Source organism: Myotis nattereri (assembly GCF_964212035.1).
Source record: "Myotis nattereri genome assembly, chromosome: 9".
Taxonomy (NCBI): domain Eukaryota; kingdom Metazoa; phylum Chordata; class Mammalia; order Chiroptera; family Vespertilionidae; genus Myotis; species Myotis nattereri.
In genome coordinates, this window is record NC_138084.1 from 37700379 (window position 1) to 37722489 (window position 22111).

Sequence of the window (22111 nt, forward strand, 5' to 3'; positions counted from 1 at the left end):
GGATTATGCTCCTGGCAGATGGACAGTCCAGGCCAGGTGTGTCTCCTGTTTGCTGGTGCCCTTCACCAGCCCTCAATGCACCTGGGGAGTGTGCACTCGAATTTATACCTCCTAGCTAGCACCCTAGAGATTTTTCTCCGGCTCTCACTGGCCATTCTGCTTGGACAGCCAGCCCTGGGCATAGAGGCCTGGAGCCCCCTCTAGGTCAAGAGAGGGATGACCCCACTGAGACCTGTGGCTATTTTTTGGAGCCTGAGGGAAAAGATGGCAAGAGTGGTGCCAGCCCCCTGACCGCACTCAGTGGGCCTCAGACCATTTTTCCAATCAAGGAGAGGAAGGGATGGCTGGAGGGCAGAGCAGTGAAGTCATGCTGGGCTGGGGGACAGGAAGCCTGGTTGTGTTGTGGGTCTGCCACTTATGAGTAAACTGGCCTGGGTATCGGTGGCCCCAGCTTAAAATGCAGAATTGATAAGATGATCTCTATAGGGCCTTCCAGCTCTTGGACGCTATGAATTTGTAACCAGCTCTGACTCACTTTACCTTTGTGCTCCCGGCCTGAGCTGATACTCGTGCACTAGTCAGGCCTGCCTGTGCATGTGGGTGGCCCTTTGGGGAGAGTAGGGTATATGTGAGTCCTGTGTGTGTTCAAGCATTGCTACATGCCTCCTGGCTGTTTCTAGGTAGTCACCAAAGAGGGTAGCAGCAATGTCCTTGGGGCCCTGACGGTGGGGATGTGGGGGCTTCACTGGCCTGTAGGGTCAGACTCAGACCCAGACCCGAGCCCCATTAGCATCGATTTTTGTTGCACTGGGAGGTTTAACATTAAAGGATGTTCTGAGCCCCAGCAGGCTCCACCTCCTCCTCCTCGAAGGCGCGGGGTCTGGGTTCAGGCACTGTGTCTCTCTTTGTCCACCAGTACCCTGTCCAGCTGCTCCCACGCCGTGGTGGCCTTGCTCTACCCCTTCTCCTGGCAGCATACCTTCATTCCTGTCCTCCCGGCCTCCATGATTGACATCGTCTGCTGTCCCACCCCCTTCCTGGTTGGCCTGCTCTCCAGCTCCCTTCCCAAACTGAAGGAGCTGCCGGTGGAGGAGGTGGGCCACCTGGGGAACCAGATGGCGGGAGGTTGGAAGGAGGAAGGGACAGAAGGAACAGAAACCCCCAGGAGAGAAGGGCAGAGGGGGAATGGAGGGGAGAAAGGCACTGGGATTTTCTCTTTTGTGCCCTCTGGGCCTCTCTACCCAGCTCATCCTTTCTCCCTGGGAGGGCTGTCCCTGGCTGGAGTTAATCCTGTTATCTGACCCTGGGACCTAGGGGTCTGGAGGCCTGGGGAGGGCATTGCAGGGATTCGTACCCTGAATCACTGTCCGATGCCTCTTTTCCTCAGGCACTGATGGTGAATCTGGGATCGGACCGATTCATCCGGCAGGTAAGAGTGGGACGCTGGAACGTGGCCTGCCCTGGGCGGGTGCTTGTTCAGTGCAGACTCCAGAGCAGCCAGCACGGTTGCACGCAGCTCAGCCTCCACCACCTGCTTGTCAAGCTCTCTGGGTCCCGTATTCACAGAATAGACAAGGACTGATCTGAGTGGTCTTGACCTCTGCAGGGTCTGCCTTTCTTGCTGGCACCATCAACTTCTAGAAGGCATGTGGGAGTGCAGACGACAGGGCCTGTAGGTCTAAAGACGTGACCTCTGGGCTCTGCCACCTTTGAGCCACCTCGTCTTGGACAGGCTCTGAGCTTCTCTGAGCTGAGTTCTCATCTCTAAAGCAGGCATGGTGGTAGCACCTGCCTTGAAACGTTGCTGGGGGCTGAGTACACAGGATGCATAGAATGCCACGGGATGAAAAGGTTAACTTCAAAAGCCTTTGTTAGTCATGGGAATCCTGCTGGCTCTCTACAAACAGCCCAGCCCAGTGTCGTAGCCTCTGGGAGGGTACAGTCTGTGACGCAGCATTGACAGAGTTTGGTCTCCTGGGTACAGGCATCAAGGTGCGGACACTGAACCAGAATGTAGAGACGGGAACGGTGGCTTAACCTCTCGCCTGAGACAGTCTCCCCACCCCTGCCAGCTGCGCTTCCTCCTGGAGCTAAAGCTGGGGGAATAGGGGAGACTTCGTCGGGGTGTCAGGGTAGGAAGGAACCCTTCGCTGGTCCTGTGAATGCCACCTGCTCTACCACTTTTTATCCATGTGACCTTGGACAAGTTTCTTAACCTCAGCTTCTCATCTTAAAGTGAGACTGATAAATAGTATCAGGGTTATTGGGACAATTGAAGGAGAGTGTACATGTAAGCTATTCACGTAGTAAGCTGGCACGTAGTAAGGGCTCAGCCACTGTCCATTATTATCACTGTCACTGCATTTTCCTTCTGCAGATGGATGATGAGGACACGTTGTTACCTAGAAAGTTGCAGGCAGCTCTGGAGCAGGCTCTAGAGAGGAAGAACGAACTGATCTCCCAGGATTCCGACAGCGACTCCGACGATGGTGAGTGAGGCTTGCTGCCACACAGTCAGCTCTGGCCCCAGGCTCCTCTGCTCTGGGCCTGGGCCTCATCGGGCGGGACCCTGGTTCTATGCACCAGGCCCTCAGGCTGATGAGGTTCCAGTTGTAGGACCTTGATCTCACGCTAACCTAGAATTCTCTAGCCGCACCACCGGTGGGGTTCAGGGAGTTATGGCTTGACTACGTCTGAGGGGAGAGAAGTATTGTGGTATTTTATCAGAGCGAGCTCAGGAACATAATATTGGGGCTGCTTCTCCAGTGGCCTAAGCCAGCGGTTGCCAACCACGGACCACTGGTGGGCCCTGAGGTCCGAAAGGTTGGTGACTGCTGGCCTAGCTACAAAGCTACCTCTTCCCTCTAATTCTTCTCTACCTCAGGAGGCTTGGGAAGGAAAACCCCAAGCCCTGTGACAGCTACAAAGACTCTTGCTGACAGGAAACTAGTTATTCCTCCCCCTCGGGCCTTGCCTGGAGCCATGGAAGGGGATGAAGGGAGCTTCCTCCTGCTGTGAAGCCAGGAAAACCACCGGGCGAGGGGTGTGGGGGAAGGGGTCCTCTGGTCTCTGATTCCCACTCTCATTCATCCAGCAAGTAGTTGCCAGCCTCCCAGCTTGGGGTGCCCAGGAGGTAGTGTCAAGAACAGAGAAGTGGTCAGGGAGATACCAGCTGGAGGCTGAGGTTCGAGTCTGGAGATGGCAGGCTCTTGACCAGAACCTGAAAGGTGTTCTCTTCTCTTCCAGAATGTAACACCCTCAATGGGCTGGTGTCGGAGGTGTTTATCCGGTTCTTCGTGGAGACGGTTGGGCACTACTCCCTCTTCCTGACCCAGAGTGAGAAGGGGGAGAGAGCCTTTCAGCGAGAAGCCTTCCGCAAGTCTGTGGCCTCCAAGAGCATCCGCCGTTTCCTTGAGGTTTTTATGGAGTCTCAGATGTTTGCTGGCTTCATCCAAGACAGGGAGCTAAGAAAGTGTCGGGCAAAGGGTAAGGTTAGAAGAGCCGGGGTCAGCAGGCCTTCTCCTCTTAACGTTTCTGCTGCCAGCGGGGCGGAATAGCGAGGCACCGTGACAGGAGCTCTTGGGCACTGGCTGGGCCCAGGCCTCCTACCATCCCTTTTCTTCTGATAGAAACTTCCAAGGGAGCTTTCCGCTCCTGTCCCAGCACACACGGCTCAGGCTGCCCAGGCGGGAGCCACGTGGCAGGTCTCCCAAGAGCAGCGTGCCGCTGGTTGCCCGTCCCCTCCTCAAACATCCTGCTTATTCAGAGAAAAAGACCTGACTGAGCAATTTAGGGAAGTCTGAGAATCCAGGGTTGAGAAGGCCCTCGAGGAGAATAGCTCTGTCTCAGGTTGGTGGCAGAACACATTCAGAGCAGAAGGTTCTCTTATCGCTACTTATTTTGTCGGCTCTGCTCACTGTAGGGCTTTTCCACCTCATCAACATCTTTCTGTCTGACATCAGGGTTATTATTCTGTCCACTAATACTGTCCATTTAGCCTGACAAACCTTTCGAAACAACGTTGTAGAGTGGTCCACAAGGAACTAGAGAAGGTGTCTACCCAGGGGCAGCTTTGAAACGCGGAGTAGCATCTTCGCCGTAATGCAGCTCAGCCTTGTGCCCCTGGGAGCAAGGTATCGAGGGCCTCTTGCTGTGCACACCAGTGCGATGGTAGTTTTGGTGAGCCGATCTGAATTCTGAGATGCTCCTGTAAATTATAATTGCAGAGCCTTGGCTTCTCCTTTTGGGGATCTGTGTCCCATCGTCCCTTCCAGGAGGCCTTGTCTTCCCTTCCTCCATTGACTGTTCTTTTCCCTGCTCCTGTTTCTCCTCTTCCCCAGGCCTCTTTGAGCAGCGAGTAGAGCAGTATTTAGAGGAACTCCCAGACACTGAACAGAGCGGAATGAATAAGTTTCTCCGAGGTTTGGGTAAGTAGCTCTGTCATTGATGAGAGGCTGGGGGAGAGGGTGGTGGGGCGGGGGATCTGTACCCCAAACTGCTCTATACCAATGCCAATGGGTATTATACTGGGGCTATAGACAGAAAGGGAAGGGGTTCCTTGGTGAAGATGAAGGTTCCCAGCCCAGTGCTCCAAGGGCATTTAGCACAGGATTTACCTACCTACAGAGCCAAGAGAAACCACAGATGTCACCTGAGGTTTTCTGGGTGCACGCCTTCCTGAGGGAATAGGAGGGCCACTAGGACAGAGAGCTTTCCTGTAGGCCAGGAGGGGTCTACAAGACTAGCAATGCCAGAGTGCCGTCTCTGAAAACCTCCATTCTTTTCAAAGAGCTCAGCCACTTAGGTCATAGAATGTCTCCATTTCAAGGGAAATTGAGGCCAAGTAAGTTAAATGCTTGCCCAAAGCCAAACAGTGATTAATTCCAGGGCCCTCATTGGAGTGTTTCCCTACCACGGCTCAGATCTATCATAGTCCAGCCTCTCTAATCCTTTCTCTCCAACTGAGAGGGTTAGAGATTATATGGAAATATTCTCACTCCTGCCCTTTCTGGCCCACAGGCAACAAAATGAAGTTTCTCCACAAGAAGAATTAAGCCCCTTCCCCAGGGACAGAGAGTCCAGTGCCTGGTGGAGCCTGGAGCCTGGGGAGGGGGCCCAGCCTGGGACCCTCTGGGCTGCTGTGGCTGCTCTGTCCCCACAGACCCCACCCTCCAAGCCAGCCCACCTCTGCCTTCACAATATCCCAGATACTGTTTGTAAATAATCTGCTGTAAGCTTTCTTATCTGTTTTTGTAACAAGTAAAGAGAATCTGGTAAATATTTGTATATTCCCAAGGGGCCGGGTGCTTTCCTGCCCTGCCCGAGCACGGATGACGTTCTGCTGGGTGCTGGTGACTGGCCAATTATGTGCAGCTGACTGTCTCGGCCAAACCACTGATCTTCCCCGGGAGGCTCCTGGCCTGCCTGCCTGAGCTCCTGCTGCCAGCCTGGGGCCACGGAGAGCAGATGCTGTCTTGTTATGTATAGGGGGACTATTTTTTAAAACATTTTTTTAGAGTTTCTATTTTTTTTTTCTTTCTAGTAGTCTCCCTTCCCTAACCTTCTGTTTTTAAAAGGCAAAGGTCAGTCAGTCCCCTTTTCAGCATGAAACCAGGCTCTTGGGCCTGGCCTTCTCTTGTTTCTCCCACCTTGGTGGTGGTCAGTGAGTCACGGGAGGCCCCCCCCAGCTCTGCCAGTGCTCTCCGGGCCCGGCTCCCAGTCCGTGGTGGCCATGACGCGGTACAAGGCATCCCTCCTTCCCACCATCTGCGGGTGTTCGCAATAAACAGTGTACAGTTGTTTGGGCCCAGAGCCCCATGTGTTCTTTGGCTTCATTGTCTGTAACTTCCTCTCCTGGGGGCTGGGCTGAGACAGGCCGGCCAGGGGTGAAACACCATCATGACGGGTACTTGGTGCTGTGGTCTGACTTTATGATTAGTCTTTTTAAAATTTATTATTTATTAATTTGAGAGGAAGAGGGAGAGGAGGTACAGTGGGGCCTTGACTTACGAGTGTCCCGACTAACGAGTTTTTCGAGATACGAGCCGTCTCTCGGCCGATTTTTTGCTTTGAGTTGAGAGCTAAAATTCGGGTTACGAGCCAGCTTCAGATACCCCACCGCTAGTTGGTGCAGCAAACGTCACAGTGAACGCCACAACATCAGCCCAGCATCACGTGTCATTGTAATGGTGAAAATTGATTTGACATACGAGTAATCTGAGTTACGAGCTCGTCACGGAACGAATTAAACTCGTAAGTCAAGGCCCCACTGTAGAGGGAAGAAGAGAAACATCTATTTGTTTTCCACTTATGTATGCATTCATAGGTTGATTCTTGTGTGTGCCCTGACCAGGGATCGAACCCAATACTTTGGCCTATTGGGACAATGCTCTTAACTGAGCTACGGAGCCAGGGAATATGACTAGTCTTAGAGTTAGAAAATTCCTCATCATTGTTCTAGTTCAGCGTCCCTCTCTAATAGCCAACTGTTCATACTCTATGTCAGTGTTTCCAGGGATGGGAAATTCTTTCTCATTGCCCTTTGACTCTACTGTTAGGTGAATCTCAACACTTTTCTGTTCGGTATAAAGCCCTTAGACATCACTGGGTATCCTGACATTGGTGGAGTGAAGCCCAGCTAAAGCCAACCCAGGGCTTGCTGAGAGCCTATGGCTCTTCCATGTCACTCAGTGGAGTTATTTGTTGGAACCCTAGGATTGACTACAGAAGGTTCTGTTACCTTCCATGGAAGATCAAGGAGAGAGCAGGGTGGGGAATATGGGGGCTTAGGCTTTCTACATACCAAGGCCATCGCAGAGCACGGACCTTGAAGATGAAGTATTAATCTGGAACTCTGTTCATTAGAACTGGGTTTGGGCGAGGATTTGAACCGTGGAGTAAAGGTTTCCTATCCTTCCACCCTAGCCTACTTAAACAGGAGACAATCCCATTCTTATCTCCCTTTCCTCCTCTACATCTCCATCGAAGGCCTGTGCCAATCCCAACCTGTCCATCGTTTGGGGTTGCTGTCTGCCTCTTAAAGCAAAGCAGAGGGTTGTCTTCTCTGAAAAGCCTCCTGAATGTGGGTTTTCCCTCTCAGTAGAGAGAGAAGGCAGGAGTTATAACCAGAAAGTCAAAAGTGGGGTGTAGTTACCTCCAGGACGTGTCACTGTTAACACAGCCTGGGCTTCATGACAATCATAGAAGTAGATTCCCTAATAATCTATAATAATAAAAGTGTAATATGCTAATTAGACTGGACAGCTGAACGACCTTCCGGACGTCCTTCCGGATGAAGCTGCCGCAGCGGGGGCCAAGGCAGAGGCAGTTAGGGGCAATCAGGCAGGCACGTAGAGTGGTTAGGGGCCATCAGGCAGGCAGGTGAGCAGTTAGGAGCCAGTGGTCCTGGATTGCAAGTTGGTGCAGGCCAGGCTGAGGGACACCCCTCCCCCGCAAGAATTCTGTGCACCAGGCCTCTAGTAAAGTAATAATAGTTTCTAAAAGGTGCTATTTTTATCTCTTTTCCCTTCCTTTTACCAAGGTACATGCCCCTGACCAGAATCAAACCTGGGACCCTTCAGTCTGCAGGCTGACGCTCTATCCACTGAGCCAAACCGATTAGGGCATCTTTTCCCTTCCTTTTACATGTGGCTTCAAAGAATCCACAAGATATGATCAGATCACAAGATATTTGGTATAAATATTGGGGGTGGGGTAATTAGAAACTTTTATTTTAAAAAAACTTACAATGAAGCCTACGGATTTCTTCCTCTGTAACTCTGATCCCAATTCAGAAACCAATACTGGCACATAATGGTTTAGAATGAGCTGCAGGGGCCCATACAGTGACTGCTATGGGCAAGGCACAGAAGTCTTATGGGGATAGTAGAGGTGGGTGTGTTCAGGGCTTCTTTCTTTCCATATTCTGCTTTCACATGATCTCAAAACCCCGAACAGATGATTCTCAACCCTGTCAGATTCAGTACTCGCCTTTTCTATAGCAAATACCATTAACTCTTCCCCTGAATTATCCTCAAATGAAATCATAGATAATATAACCTACCTAAACACATCTTAATTATAATATAAAAGGGAAGAAATACAGTACTTTATTATAAAAGAACATTTATTTAAATAGCCAAATGCTTGGGCACAGTTGTAATACAGTGGAGTCAGAGGTTTACACCTGTACACAGAATTACTGTAACTATACATGCAGATAGATAAAAGTGTGTTATATTAGAAACTGATTCTATTGAGTAGATGTTACCATTGGCAAGAGAGTTTTCTGAAATGAACAATTCTGGGTAGTATTCTGAACAAAATACAGTATGAGCTCCCCTGACTTAAACAGTATTTGGAATCCTGGAAAACTGAGAAGTACATGAAAACTGAATCATCTCTCCCCACCCCCACCCCACCCCAAACTTACTGATTATGTATAAACGGAGTTAGGTTTTGAGGTAGAGTTTTTTTCTTTGTTCTTAAGAATCAACCCATATGTTGCAGGACAGCTAGGTTCCCTGGTTGTTTCCCTTCCATGATTGTGACTCCCTGACCCCCCTCCCCACCATGCTATTGCCACCTTGAACTGTTAAAGTGTCCTTTAACAGTTCTGAGAACTCGGGCAATTGGTCTCCTCTACTAGAAGTCCCCGGTGCCTATGGGTGTCAGCCCTCATCTATTCTGGGGTTAAGAAAGGCCCTGAGGGGCAACCTGCTTGGGTCCCCTCCCTGCAGCAGTTTCTGTAATAAAACTTGCTTTTGCTGGTCTTTTTGTTCACAAACTCATTCTTCAGTTTCTCGAGACAAGGAACTTGGACCTGAACAGAAATTTTGGATATCGTCTCTGGAGGTGCCACCGAGATGCTACAGAACACACACTAGATTCTTGGGTTGATGGCAGGAGACATGCTCCCCTTGTGGCCATGTGGAACTCTACACATGGACTACTAGACTTTGTTTTTTTAAAAATATATTTTTATTGATTTCAGAGAGGAAGGGAGAGGGAGGGAGAGAGAGAAACATCAATGATGAGAACTGAATTATTGATGGGCTGCCTCTGCACACCCCACACTGGGGATCAAGCCTGCAAACTGGGCATGTGCCCTTGACTGGAATCCAATCCGGGCCCTTCAGTCCACAGGCCGACTACCCACTGAGCCAAACCAGCCAGGGCATGGACTCCTAGACTGTAATGCTCAGCTGTAACATGGAAAGGAACACTGGCCACTCCTGGAACCCCAGCTGCACCTTTTCCAGGACTGGCTTCTCTCAATAAACTTTGCTCCCGCTAAAAAAAAAAAAAAAAAAAAAAAAAGCCCTGGGTTTTTCCTGTAATGAGTCTGATAACTTTTAAAGTAGCGCAGGCTGCCTCCTGGGTCTTTCTAAGGCCCTTTTCAGTGAGTCATCATGTGCTGGTAACTGCAGTGCTGAGATGGGGACGCTTTTAAGGGGTGTTTTGGAGACGTGTCCTTGGAAAGCATGACGCCAACTGTGGTTCACATCGGATGGTCTGTGTAATTAGGGCCCCAAGAAAATTCTAATTGCGATCACTGCTCAGTTAAATTTCTGTTAAAAATATATTTCATGTGGACTTGAAACTTACATTGTACCCCAAATGACTTAAGTCTAAGGATACATAAACAGGGTTTTAAAAACACACAAAACAAAGTAGAAATAAAACAAAAATTGGACTAAAATAAAGTCAGAAATGAAACACACTTCAACCTTCATTCTTACTAGGGAGCCATACTGTGGTGTTATGCATCCCAAAACATCTTCACCTTACGGTGGTGGGGTGGGTGTTAATTCAAAGGTCATGAAAACTCCAGTAGAAGAAAATACTTTTTAGCACTGTCAAGTTATTGGCAACTTTCTAGTTACTTTTGGTCCGTTTATATCGCCTTTTAATATGAAAGTATCATTTCTCCCTCATCGGAAATCCCTTGTTTTATGTTCTTCCAGGACATTTCATGTGTACACAAGTATATTTTAGCCCAAGGTACCTTGAACGCAGTTGGTGCTCGTTATCTTTTTGCCAACAGAAAGTTTTGAGATCTGGAAATTACCGTCTTGAAAGTGTATATAAAGCCCACGCCTCCCGCTAAGCGCGGCCGAAGCGGGGTTTGGAAAGTGTGCAAGCGGCGGAGACTTCCGCTCTTCGCGGCGGCACGAGCCGCACCGGGACCGGGGCCGGAATTGAACTTCCCGCTGCTCAGAGCGGGGCGGCCCCGCCCACTACCGGAAATAGCTGAGCCAAGGGGTGGAGCCGGGTTCACCGTGCTTCCGGTCATTCTGCAGGGGTCAAAGTGATCCCGGAACTAGAACCTCACTCCGGAAGTGGCTTTCAGGGCGGGGGAGAGCGAGCGGAGCCGTGGTCGTAACCTGAAGGGACCTAGGAAGTCGGGCGGTGTGGACCCACGAGGGTGGCCCGGAAGCGCTAAGCTCCGCAGGGCTCGGGCCGCCCGAAACCCCGTGGCTTTCCGCCTTACCGTGTAGGCGGGCACCGCACATCTTCCGCCGGAGGTGCGCGCTCGCGCCGCAGGTTTGTTTTCGTTGCTTTTGGGCTAGCCATCGAATAGAAATACCTATGAATTTAAATCTTAAATCTGACCTAGCTAATTTTGCCAAATATGTGGCAGACCTTCCCCATTATGTTATAGGTGCATTTCCGAGGTTTGTATGAAAATAAAGCATGTATTAGGCCAGTAACGATACCCGTAGCAATTCCAGCTTGCAGATAATTGAGGTGTCAACCCAATGTGCTAGGCAATACCAGTTTTGACATCTTCTGACACGAACAGAAGGTTGAAGATGTTAGAAGGGCTTCTGACACAGCTGATGCCTGTACGGTGTATGAAAGCACGTCATTAACCCTCTGCACTTAGCGGCCACAAGGGGCATCATGAGCTTGTGTCCACAAGACACGTTATTCGAAGCTTGAGTTTATCTCAGCTGAAATATAAAATTAAAACCTAAAAGTTTGCCTTTGGTTCCAGCCACTCTACGTCTGTGCCTGTCACTCATTTGGGCATGGACGTTTGGCTTTTCAGTCCCCCAGCTTCCTTGGGCAATACTTGGAATCAGAAAACCTGCCCCGCTGTTAGTTGTCCTGGTGAGTACGAACACTGAACAAAGCTCAGTAGATCAGTAGCTGCTTTTCCCAGGCCAAGAAATGGGATGATGGCCTTAAAAGATTTACATTTAGCACGGCATTTGCACCACCCTGTTTCTGGACAGCTGATCACGAAGGGACAAGCGATTCTTTCCCTAAACCCCACCATCCCCGGACTAACCATTTTGTCTTCTGAATCCCACTTTTCTTGTTCCTGGCCTCTACACTTCCACTGTAGCCCAGTCCCTAGAGCAGTGGCTCTCAACCCTGGCTGCACATTAGAATCACCTGGGAATCTTTTTAAAATCCTGATTTCTGGGCCTCATCCTCCAGAAATTGTTTCTTTGTTATGGGGTGGGGCCACAACATTAGTAACAAAGAAACAGAATTTCCGGAGGGTGCGGCCCAGAAATCAGGATTTTAAAAAGATTCCCAGGTGATTCTAATGAGCAGCCAGGGTTGAGAGCCACTGCCCTAGAGCCTTGTCTTTTTCAGATTGGTTTCCTGAAGGCATGTTTCTTCTTCCCTCAGCTTGGACCACTTTACCATGAACTGAATCACACCAAGGTTTCTCATCTGCTCCCATAATTCACTTACATAATTGTAACCAAGTCAACAAGTTTTAATAAATGCTTTACATTTTACTTAATCCCATGATCCTCAAGTAGGTGCCTTCACCTAAATTTTAAATAAAATTAGAGTTACAATTGTTAAGTTTGGATCTATATTTCAGACTTTGTATACTTTTATACCTTCGGTGCCAGTAAGGACTCAAACATTTAGTCTTGTAATCCTTTTTTAAAACCCTCACCAGAGTATTTTTCCCCCACTGATTTTTGGTGTAAGGGAGGGAAACATCAATGTGAGACAGTCCCCACCCGATTGAGCTGGGGATCAAACCCAGGTACTCAGGCGGATATTCTAACCACTAAAAACACCAGCCAGGCACGTCTTGCAGTTCTTGATCTACTGACCTGACCACCTGTTTTAGATTCATGGCCTTAGCTTCCATAGTTTCTCAGGAGGACACTAAGGCAAAACCCATCACTTCACCTTTCTCCTTAAACACCGTCATGCAAAATGCAAATTCAAATGGTCCAGTTAAAAACAAAAACCCAAAACAAAATGGTCATTACTTTTGTCCAACTGAATAAAGCCTGACACCTCTTAACTCCCATTACTTAATTCCCTCAAGTCCCACCCGTGAGAGGCGGGCACCGCACACCTTCCGCCGGAGGTCATGTAAGGAAGGGTTGCCATGAGATTTGTGCTACAGAAACCCATGGTTCCCAGCCCATGTATGATCCCATAGAGCACTAAAGAGAACAACTCTCCACCAAACCAAACCTAGTAGCTGAGTCTTAGTAGGCTTGAGTGCTATCTTAATCTGGCCAGGATTCTAGACTGCAAGCTTTATTTTGGGTCATTATTTAAAAATCTTTGAAACAACTGAGCACAAGAGCAAATTATAATAATTTACCCCAGGATCAATGTCATCAGTGTTTTGCAAGATATACAAAACCCAGTTACTGGCCTGTAGGATAACCCACGTTTCTACTAGATATACAGCAGGCTAGAAGAAAAATTAAGATTTTCATGATACATTTCTTTGAACATGAAGCCTCCTATGCACAGGGACCCATAAATCCTTACAACTGCTTTCTATAATACCAGCCAGTTTGATAAGTAAAACCCCTGGCATGTTTAAAATTCAGATTGCTGGAGCCCATCTCAAGATTTTGGTTACGACTAGAATAGTCCAAAGTTCAAGATGAGGGAGCCCGGTGGAAAAATCTTGGGCTCAGGAATGATCTACCTAGGAATGGCCTCGGTCCTATCACTCCTTTTTCTCTTCTGTAGACCGTGTCCCATCGAAACAGTCCTTTTGAGCTCCATGGAACAGCCAAGGACATTCTTCCACTCATTGTGAATTGTGAGTATACAATGCAAACAGACCTTTCAACTATTTAATACTTATACACACACGTTAGCAACAGGTATCGTTCTCACTTTATAAATGAAAAGTTCAAGTCAGGATCGGTCCAAAGGCTTCTTTCTTCCTCAGGGAAGTTTGCAGAGGACCCCAGGCCTTGATACCCTAACTCCTAGAACCTGTTAGGGAGGTTTTGGAAGTACAGGTAGGGAAGTAGCGATGCCAAAGGACCTACACTCAGACCAGAAGACTACAAGTACTTGGACATTTTAATGAACTCCCCTCCATGTAGCTTCAGGCTACCAGGATACAGGCCCCACCAACACCCTTAATCTTCTCCTCGGCTCTTCTGCTGAAGAACTTGGCCTTCACAATGACAGGCTGCTTTGGGAGCTTTCCCTTCCCCAGAACTTTGTAGTAGCCCTAGAATAGAGAAAAGGGTTATAACACACTATGGCAGGTACCCACTCCCTAGTGGGTACGAGGACAGATGACAACCCATTCCATCTAGGAGCTGGGAAGCCTATGTTTCTGATCTGGGCACTACCGGGGGCACTTCCTGCCCACGCCAGTGAATCAAGACCAGCAGATGCTCTCCGAGAACTGTAGCACACCAGGACGATAGCTGTCAAGATGTGACTCTAGTCTCGGGCAAAGCCCAACACCCCCCTTTCCCATTCAATTACCATCTAATAAGCAAAAAAGGAAAACCACATTCCCAGCAATGTTCCAGAAGTCTCGACCACTAGAATTGCTCAAGGGATGGTACACAGGCTGGGAAGGGGAATATAACACTTAACTGAAAGGTTTAGACTACTCCTATACCCATGGGAGGTTAAGACTCAAGAGATACACAAAAAAGCTTGGGTGGGATTTTTTGGGGAAAGAAGGGGGGCACCTCTTCAGATAATGTAGGGCCTTAAATCACAATTAAAACATACTAGGATTTTATTCTGTAGGGAACATGAAAGGTCAGTAGTGGTGCCTAATGTAGACCCGTGTAAAACAGACCAGAGCCAGTTGAGCGAAGATATTGCCACTAACTTTAGGTGAGAATTGCAAACTTGTACAAACCAGGATAATAACAGTAGAAATGAAATTACTGATGGGGAAAACATTCAAGTGAAAATAAAGTACTTGAAAGAATTAAGAGTAGAAGGAATCACTCTTCAAATATTTTGTTGAGTCACAAATGAACTGGAGTTCAGTTCTGGTCAGAGAATTACCTCTGGAAATTCTGCCTAAAGGCAGAACTGTCTAGTTAGGAATCGGGCATAGGGCTCAGGTGGGAGATCAAGTAGATTAGATTACTCAGAGCTTTGAGGAGAGGCAAGGACCCATGTAAGGCAAACATTAATTCACTCACCGATCGCACCACATCAATGATGGGAGCAACTCCAGTCTTGCTTTTGGCAGCATTCACCCGTGTCTGCTCACTGACCAGGGTCCACAGTTTATCAAGGTTGACAGTTGGGCAGAAGCTCTGGTTCCTCTTCAAGTGGTAATGCCTCATACCAACTTTCCCAAAGTAACCTGGGTGACTGAGAGAAGGCAACCAGTTTCAAAACGTCACTCCAATTAAGAAGAGATGTTTATCATCTTTATAATCCACCTCCCCCATTACAGTGTAAATTGTCAATGGGTGTAGAATCCTGACCTAACAGATACTCCACTCCAGCCATTTTTTGAATAAAACAGATCTTTCACCGAATAATAAACAAATAGTTAAAATACCGCCCCCTAATTGGAGGGCATAAGTGGATCCTACAGAGGTATAGGTCAGTCTGATGGTGTCACTAGCCTGGTGACTGACTGTGCCACAGGGGCCCACAGTCAGTGAATAAGGGTAGCAGTTGCTCTCCGAGGGCTCTAGCACACTAAGGCAACAGCAAATACCCAAGCGTGACTCTAGCCTCGATGACAAATTTCTCAGCTCACATCAAGTGTTCACTCGGTAAAAGCCAACAGCAGGCAGGGTTTAGGTGGTTAGGCGGCGTACCTCCCATTTAAGATGCTTGGAGCCGGCCTCCCCAGCCCCCACCCCGAACTCCAAACTGTCAGTAACATACAGCCCGAGAAACACTCACTATTTGTCGAAGTTGATCCTGTGATGGTGCAGGCCGCCAGCATTCCCGCGGCCCCCCGGGTGCTTCCTGTGCTTGCCTGGAGGAGGAGAGTCCGTGGCTAACAGGGCAGAGCCCCCCCCGCCCGTCCGACACTCGGGGCCCACGTCTCCCCCGCCTCTGCCGCTCCCAGTCCGCAGCACCTGTCGGCACTGCTACTCCTTCAAGACCCCGACTTGAACAGCGCTCATGCCTTCAGCCAATGCTCAGTTTTCACCCCCCCCCCCCCGCCCACGTGCCATTCTCCTCCGTAAGTGAAATACTAGAGGATCCCAAGAAGTAGGTCAGACTCAATCCGACCGGCTGCACACGCTCCTACTAACCCACTTCTAAGCCATCTGCCTCCTGACTAGCTGAGCACCAGGCAGGCAGGGCCCAGGGCCGGGCAGGACGGGATGCGGGTACGTACCGATGCGGCCGTGGCCGTGGCTCACGTGGCCCCGAAGTTTGCGGGTCTTCCTCAGTCTGGATGGCTGTGTGGAGAAAGGTGCGTGGGATAAGGCCTAAGGAAGGTGGGGCAGGGGCGAAGCTTGCCGGACTGCGAGGGGCCCGCATATCGAGGATCGGTCTGGTGCCGCGATCTCAGGAAAGCACCCGGGGCGGACTGGCCCGGCGCCACGCGGCTTCCTCCGGGCGGCGCCCGGGCCCGCCTGTCTCCAACCCCGGGCCGAACACGCGGCCCGGGCATCCGGGCCCACGCCGGCCCCCTACCCTGCGGCCCGCCATGCGCGACCTGTGAGAGCCAGCTAAGGTCGAGGGTAGGTGGCCGGGGTGCAGAGCGAGCGGAGATCGCGGTCTGGTGCCCGCATTGAAAGGGAGGCGACACAAGAATAACCTACCATGTTGGCGGCCGAGTTGCAAGAGGGAGGCTCTTCCGAAGTCTCGCGAGGTATGGGATGCGGGGCGGGGCCAGTGGCCTCACTTCCGCCCGGGGAGGGCGGACCTAGGGCGCGTGTAGGCTGCCGCGCGGCTGCGGGCGGCACCGCTTCCTCTTCCTGTGGGCGGTCGCCGCAGTCCCTGGCTGTCTTGCCGGTATGGCCGCCGCGAACCGTTCTCCGTGCAGCCCGCCCTGTGCACAGGCTCGGAGGCCGGTAGTTGTCCCGAAATCTGAGACTTGGGGCGCTGTGGGCCGGGCCCGTTTCCCGACGCCATGGCCCCGGGACGTGCTAGGCCACCGTAGTTCAGCTCCTCGTCACCCCCCCCCCCCCCCCAGCCGCGAGCGCCACCACGCGCGTCGCCCCGTCCTAGGAGACCTGCTCCGCCCCGGCCGCGGGGAGGAGCCTGAGGCACTATGTTGTCGGACCCTCAGCGTGTCCACCCTATGTCTCGCTCTGCTGCCCTGGAACAGTCTTTCCCTAAATGTCTCTGCCACCCATGGGAGCTGCTCCCCTCCCCCGCTCAGTGAGTGCGCGCTGGGTCTTCCTTTCCCCTTTGCCTTTGTGCTGGAATCTAAGGCTCTCAGTGTGAACCTGCTGTACTCCAGGGACCTGTATGCCTGGTTGCTTTACAGCCTTCTTTATCCAGGCCTTGTAAATCTTCTTACCACCACATGTAAGATTTCACCCGAACCTGACACGCCGGTGACACCCCCCACCCCCACCCCATACACACACACACACACACACACACACACACACACACACGCCCCTACCTCCCTGCCTGGGACCAGAGAACCCCTGTCAACCTGTACCCAATACAGGCGTCTTGTGAAACTTCTTTGATCCATTCATAGTTGCTCACTTAACTCCACTTATGCCACCACAAAACCTAGCACATAGCTCTTACGTAATTGTGGGTCCACCTTTGTCTTCCCTACTAGGCCAAATTCCTTAAAGCCTCGAGGATTATTTTTTATCCATGCATTCCCAGTTCCTGGCAGGTAGTACATGTTCAACAAATGGTTAAGAGAATGAATACACTTATCTTCACTGTCACCATATTCTTTTTTTTTAAATTTTGTTTTATTGCTTAAAGCCTTACAAAGAGTATTACATATGTCTCCTCCCCCCCCCCCCCTTCCCCTGGCCTCCCCTACCCCCTCAGTGTATTGTGTCCATTGGTTATGCTTATATGCATGCATACAAGTCCTTCGGTTGATCTCTTACCGCCCCCCCCCCCCCCAACCCTCCCCGGCCTTCCCGCTGCAGTTTGACAATCTGTTAGAGGCAGCTCTGCTTCTGTATCTATTTTGTTCATCAGTTTATAATGGTCTTTATTATCCATAAATGAGTGAGATCATGTGGGATTTTTCTTTCATTGACTGGCTTATTTCACTTAGCATAATGCTCTCCAGTTCCATCCATGCCGTTGCAAATGGTAAGAATTCCTTCTTTTTTACAGCAGCATAGTATTCCATCGTGTAGATGTACCACAGTTTTCTAATCCATTCATCTACTGATGGGCACTTAGGCTGTTTCCAGATCTTAGCTATGGTAAATTGTGCTGCTATGAACATATGGGTGCATATATCCTTTCTGATTGGTGTTTCTGGTTTCTTGGGATATACTCCTAGAAGTGGGATCACTGGGTCAAATGGGAGTTCCATTTTTAACTTTTTGAGGAAACTCCATACTGTCTTCCATAGTGGCTGCACCTGTCACCATATTCTTGTGCCACTGCCTTCATTAAGCCCTCATCATAGCTGGTATCTTGAGTTCAGCACCCTTCTGTAACCACCCTGCCAGCACTCTAACTCGCCTCCACTCCCTCCATCCATAATACCTCTGCCAAGTTAATCTTCTAAGACATTATTTTCATTCTTTCACTTACTTGACCAAAAAGGTCAGTATCTCTTTATCACCAACCGAATACGGCACACTTACCTTTCCAGCCTTACATCCGGAATAGGGCACACTTACTTTTCCAGCCTTACATCCAGAATAGGGCACACTTACCTTTCCAGCCTTACATCCAGAATACGGCACACTTACCTTTCCAGCCTTACATCCGGAATAGGGCACACTTACCTTTCCAGCCTTACATCCGGAATAGGGCACACTTACCTTTCCAGCCTTACATCCGCTTCTCCCGGACAAGCTTTCTACTGCAGCCAAACTTGGTACATCTCTTCTGCCTTTTTGCTTGTGCCATTTCTCATGCTTGTAGTGCTCATCCTCTTCCTGAGTATGTATCCTGAATCTTCCTCAATCTTAGGGCCCACCTCGTAATCTCCTTCTTCTCAGAACATTCCAGTCCACACTGATAATAGCCAAATACCTATTGCAGTTTACAAAATGCATCTGCCTGAGAAGTAAACACTGTCAGTCCCATTTTATGAATGAGAATACTGAGGCACAGAAAGTTGAGTGACTTGCCAGAGGCTATGGAGCTGCTAATATAGTTTAGCCTTTAGTCTCCCCTCCCCTTTTCCCCCCTCCTCTCCCCTCCCCTCCCCTTTCTCTCCTCTCCTCCCCTCCCCTTCCATGAGTTTAACTCAGTGACCACAACCTCTCTGACCTCACAGCATTATGGTCTTCATCACTCCTTCTATCCTTAATCACATAATGCCCATGACCAGCAGAAAGAGGGGCCTTGAGGGTGCAGGGCAAGGTCCAAGATGAGATCATCTCTATTTGACATCAAAACTGGCCAATAAGTACATAAGGGATGAGCTGAGCTAACTGGAAACTACCCTGTATGATGCTCTGTGAATTAAGGTAAGCTGGGTGGAGCTTTGGGAACGAAAGGTGTCCTGTAGCAAGGACCAAGACTGTCCAGAGGTGGAGGTAGGGTTCTGGGTGATGGGACACTGCTTCTGGACAGTTCTGCCAGGTTCCTTGGTTGTAGAGGAGCCACATCCTGTCAGGCCACCGGACTGAATGGGAGGCCTCTCTGAGTGGACCAGCACTATGTGTTGTGTTCTTTGCTCACCTAACATTCTTTTCATTGGTTGTCTCTCCAGGGTTGTCTCTCCTGGGTGGTTATCTGGCTCAAGTTTTCAGCCAGCTTCCTCTCCTTTACAAGGCAGGCAGGTAGCTTCAACAAAAGGCTCACCTAGGGTTGTCTGTATGGGTCAGTTTCCCCGGGCCGACCAGCTCTGGGAGGGCAAACAAAGCCGAGTTCTATGTCTGCAGAGCTGAGTAGCCTTCAGACATTAGGCATTAAGGACCTGTCCCTCCCTGTCAGGCACACTGGCCATGACTGCTGACAGGCGTCCTTCTCTGTGACATCTTCTGAACTAGAGCATGACATTGTGACATCTCAGGCATCTGGGCTTTCCCAGAGAGGCAGGGCCTTAGAAAATACCTGTGAAAGATGAGCAGAAAGGAGATGATGCAAGGCAGCAATCTGGTGAGGCAGGTAAAAGTGGTGCTGGCTTTTTTGCTACCCGACTACCTCTCTCCAGGTGGCCGTGTGAGCACACTGCCACTCGGAAGAGCGCCCTGGTGGTTCCTCTTTCCTCTCCTCTCTGGATTCCTGAGTATATCAGCAATCCTTCAGGCAGCAGCAACAGCATGAGTGGATGCAGCCTTGTTTTTTGGCTCTTCATCTTTAGATTTGGACATTTGGAAATATTATATTACTTTCCTTTTTCAAGTAGGGGGTTGTTAAGATGAGAAGAGTCAGATTTCTGTTCTAAGTGAGAATCAGAGCAAAACTTAGAAATCCAAATTGGATTCAGAAACAACTTAAAAATGGTCAGATAACAGAAAAGACAGTAAAACATTTAAAAATTTTTGGAGGGAAAAAATATAAGTAAAAACATCTCAAATCATAATACCTTACAATGCTGTTTTCATGACTTACCTTTTAGATCTCATCTACATGGATGATCACAGTATACAAATCCTTTTGTATTCTGCTTTTCGTGTAATTCTGTGATATTTTTCTGTCTCACTACCCAGTCTTCATGATTTTTTAAAAAATTTTATTTTAGAGAGACAAGAAGGGGGAGAGAGAGAAAGAAACATGGATGTGAGAGAGAAACAGCAATAAGTTGCCTCCCATACATGCCCCAATCGGGAATTGAACCCCAACATAGGTATGTGTCCTGACTAGGAATCAAACCCACAACCTTTTGGTGTACAGGATGATGATTCAACCAACTAAGCTACCTAGCCAGGGCCATGATTATTATTTTTAACAGTTAAAGAGTGATTTGTTTTTAGCAATACTGTAATTTACTAAGCCATTTTCTCATGTATTTTGTTTTCTTTTTTGTTGTTCTTGTTGTGTTCTTTGCTATTAGAGACAATGATACAATGAACATTTGTGTATATGTAATTTTTTTCTCCTGGAATAATTTGTCCAGGATAAATCCCTAGGAGTGAGATTGCTGGATTAGAGGGTATGAACATTTTTATGATTCATTTATGTTGCTATATATTTTTTTCCAAATGGATCGTACCAATTTATGCATTAGAACATGTATAGTTTCCAATTTCAACTACACCAGGCCCAGGATTTCTTCTTTTTCTTTTATCAGTAGTTTTTGATAAATAGCAAATGGCATCTAAGGGAAAAATCCATAGGCCCACAGGGTTTCCCTCAGCACAAAGTAAAAATAATCTAATTTGAGGATTAGGAATTTGTGGGAGTCTTTCCTTTCTGTGTTGTATAGGTTTTTAAAAATCTCATTGTACTCCATGGCAAGCGCATTCCTATAGGCTTTGTTGGAAGCTGGGATGGAAAGCCCTGCTGGCATTAAACTCCGAATAGCAAAATGCGAAGAGAAGAATTCTAGGATCTTTTAGAGCAGCTTCCCCACTAGCACAACAAACGGGAGCTTAAATAGTTGGGTATTAATTTAATTTCAGATGATAAAATTAGTGAAAAGAAACATAGGTTTATTTCCTGCCTCTGTTTCTAGTAGCTGAATGATATTGAACAAATAGCATATTCTCTTTGAATCTTAGCTTTCTTGTCTGTATAATGAAAAATGACTGCGATTCAGTGATTCATTTTAGAAATATTTATTGAGTGTTTTCTGTTTTCAGGTACCATATATATATATATATATATATATATATATATACACACACACACACACACACACACACACACACTCTAGAGGCCCAGTGCACGACATTCGTGCACTTGGGGGTGGGTAGTAGGGGGTCCCTCAGCCCAACTTGCACCCTTTAGCAGTTCAGGAGCCCTCGGGGAATGTCCTACTGACTGCTCAGGCCCATGGAGGCATGAGAGGCTCCCACCACCACCACTGCACTTGCCAGCCATCAGCCCGGCTTGTGGCTGAGCAGCACTCCCCCTGTGGGAGCACACTGACCACCAGGGGGCAGCTCCTGCGTTGAGCGTCTGCCCCCTGGTGGTCAGTGCGTGTCATAGTGACCGTTCATTCTGTTTGGTCGATTTGCATATTACCCTTTTATTATATAGGATAAGCCAAGCAGTGAGGGGCCAGTACAGTGGTAAACAAGAAAGACAAAGTCGTGCTTTAGGACTGTGTCTAGATCAGGAAACAAGTAGAGAAATAAATAATATATCACATTCAACACAGCCTAGCGTAGCATGGGTATTCTCTCATTACCTAGCGTTTCTCTCTCCCATTTTCTGCCTAAAACGAGTACATTTTAATGATAATTTATTCTGTTCTACCCATGCAAACAATCTTTGAAATTCTTATTCCCTATGTGTCATGGAATGACTTGTTCTTTCAGTGCTTGGCAAGGTTGGAGACACTGGTAAACATTTCCCTTTTCTCAGATCCCTGAGTGTGGGATGTTAAAAGGCGGTGGTTGGTGAGCAAGATAATCTTCTATGTGAGGTTTCCCATTCTTCAAACTTGTTGTTTCATTTAGTCCAGGTTTCTCTGTGACTTAAAGCAGAGGGCGCAAGCTAAGTGAGAGTATATTTTGTTTGATTCATGCTGTTTTCTTAAGTTTTTTTTTTAACTAAATTAGTTGCCAGTGTTTTAAAATTTAATTTATCGCGTGATTTTAGAGAGAGGGAGAGAGAAAGTTACATCAATTTTTTTGTTTTG

The 22111-nt window shown here is 48.6% G+C and overlaps 3 protein-coding genes across 7 annotated transcripts in view; 2 read left to right on the top strand and 1 right to left on the bottom strand.

The window, feature by feature from the left end:
* DENND2B (DENN domain containing 2B) overlaps positions 1–6058 on the top strand; it is a gene marked incomplete at its 5' end in the record, with an annotated part of 51253 nt that extends 45195 nt beyond the window's left edge. For all 5 annotated transcript variants that reach the window (XM_081099440.1, XM_081099438.1, XM_081099439.1 and 2 more), the window contains 6 exons: positions 917–1094; positions 1388–1429; positions 2378–2489; positions 3247–3486; positions 4341–4427; positions 5020–6058. In XM_081099440.1, the coding sequence (XP_080955566.1) occupies positions 917–1094; positions 1388–1429; positions 2378–2489; positions 3247–3486; positions 4341–4427; positions 5020–5054 (694 nt within the window). In that variant the 3' untranslated portion in view covers positions 5055–6058. The remainder of the gene's footprint in view (positions 1–916; positions 1095–1387; positions 1430–2377; positions 2490–3246; positions 3487–4340; positions 4428–5019) is intronic.
* Positions 6059–13068: 7010 nt separating this feature from the next.
* On the bottom strand, positions 13069–16436 carry RPL27A (ribosomal protein L27a). Its single transcript, XM_081098967.1, has 5 exons — positions 16011–16436; positions 15581–15644; positions 15136–15211; positions 14415–14589; positions 13069–13471 (listed from the first exon to the last, which is right to left on the bottom strand). Exons 1-5 carry the CDS (start codon positions 16011–16013, stop codon positions 13343–13345), a joined length of 447 nt encoding a protein of 148 aa, XP_080955093.1. The 5' UTR covers positions 16014–16436; the 3' UTR covers positions 13069–13342.
* A 3004-nt stretch (positions 16437–19440) lies between these two features.
* Positions 19441–22111, top strand: part of TRIM66 (tripartite motif containing 66) — a gene marked incomplete at both ends in the record, with an annotated part of 50765 nt that continues 48094 nt past the window's right edge. Inside the window, one exon of the mRNA XM_081099351.1 lies at positions 19441–19470. Coding sequence (XP_080955477.1) covers positions 19441–19470 — 30 coding nt within the window. The remainder of the gene's footprint in view (positions 19471–22111) is intronic.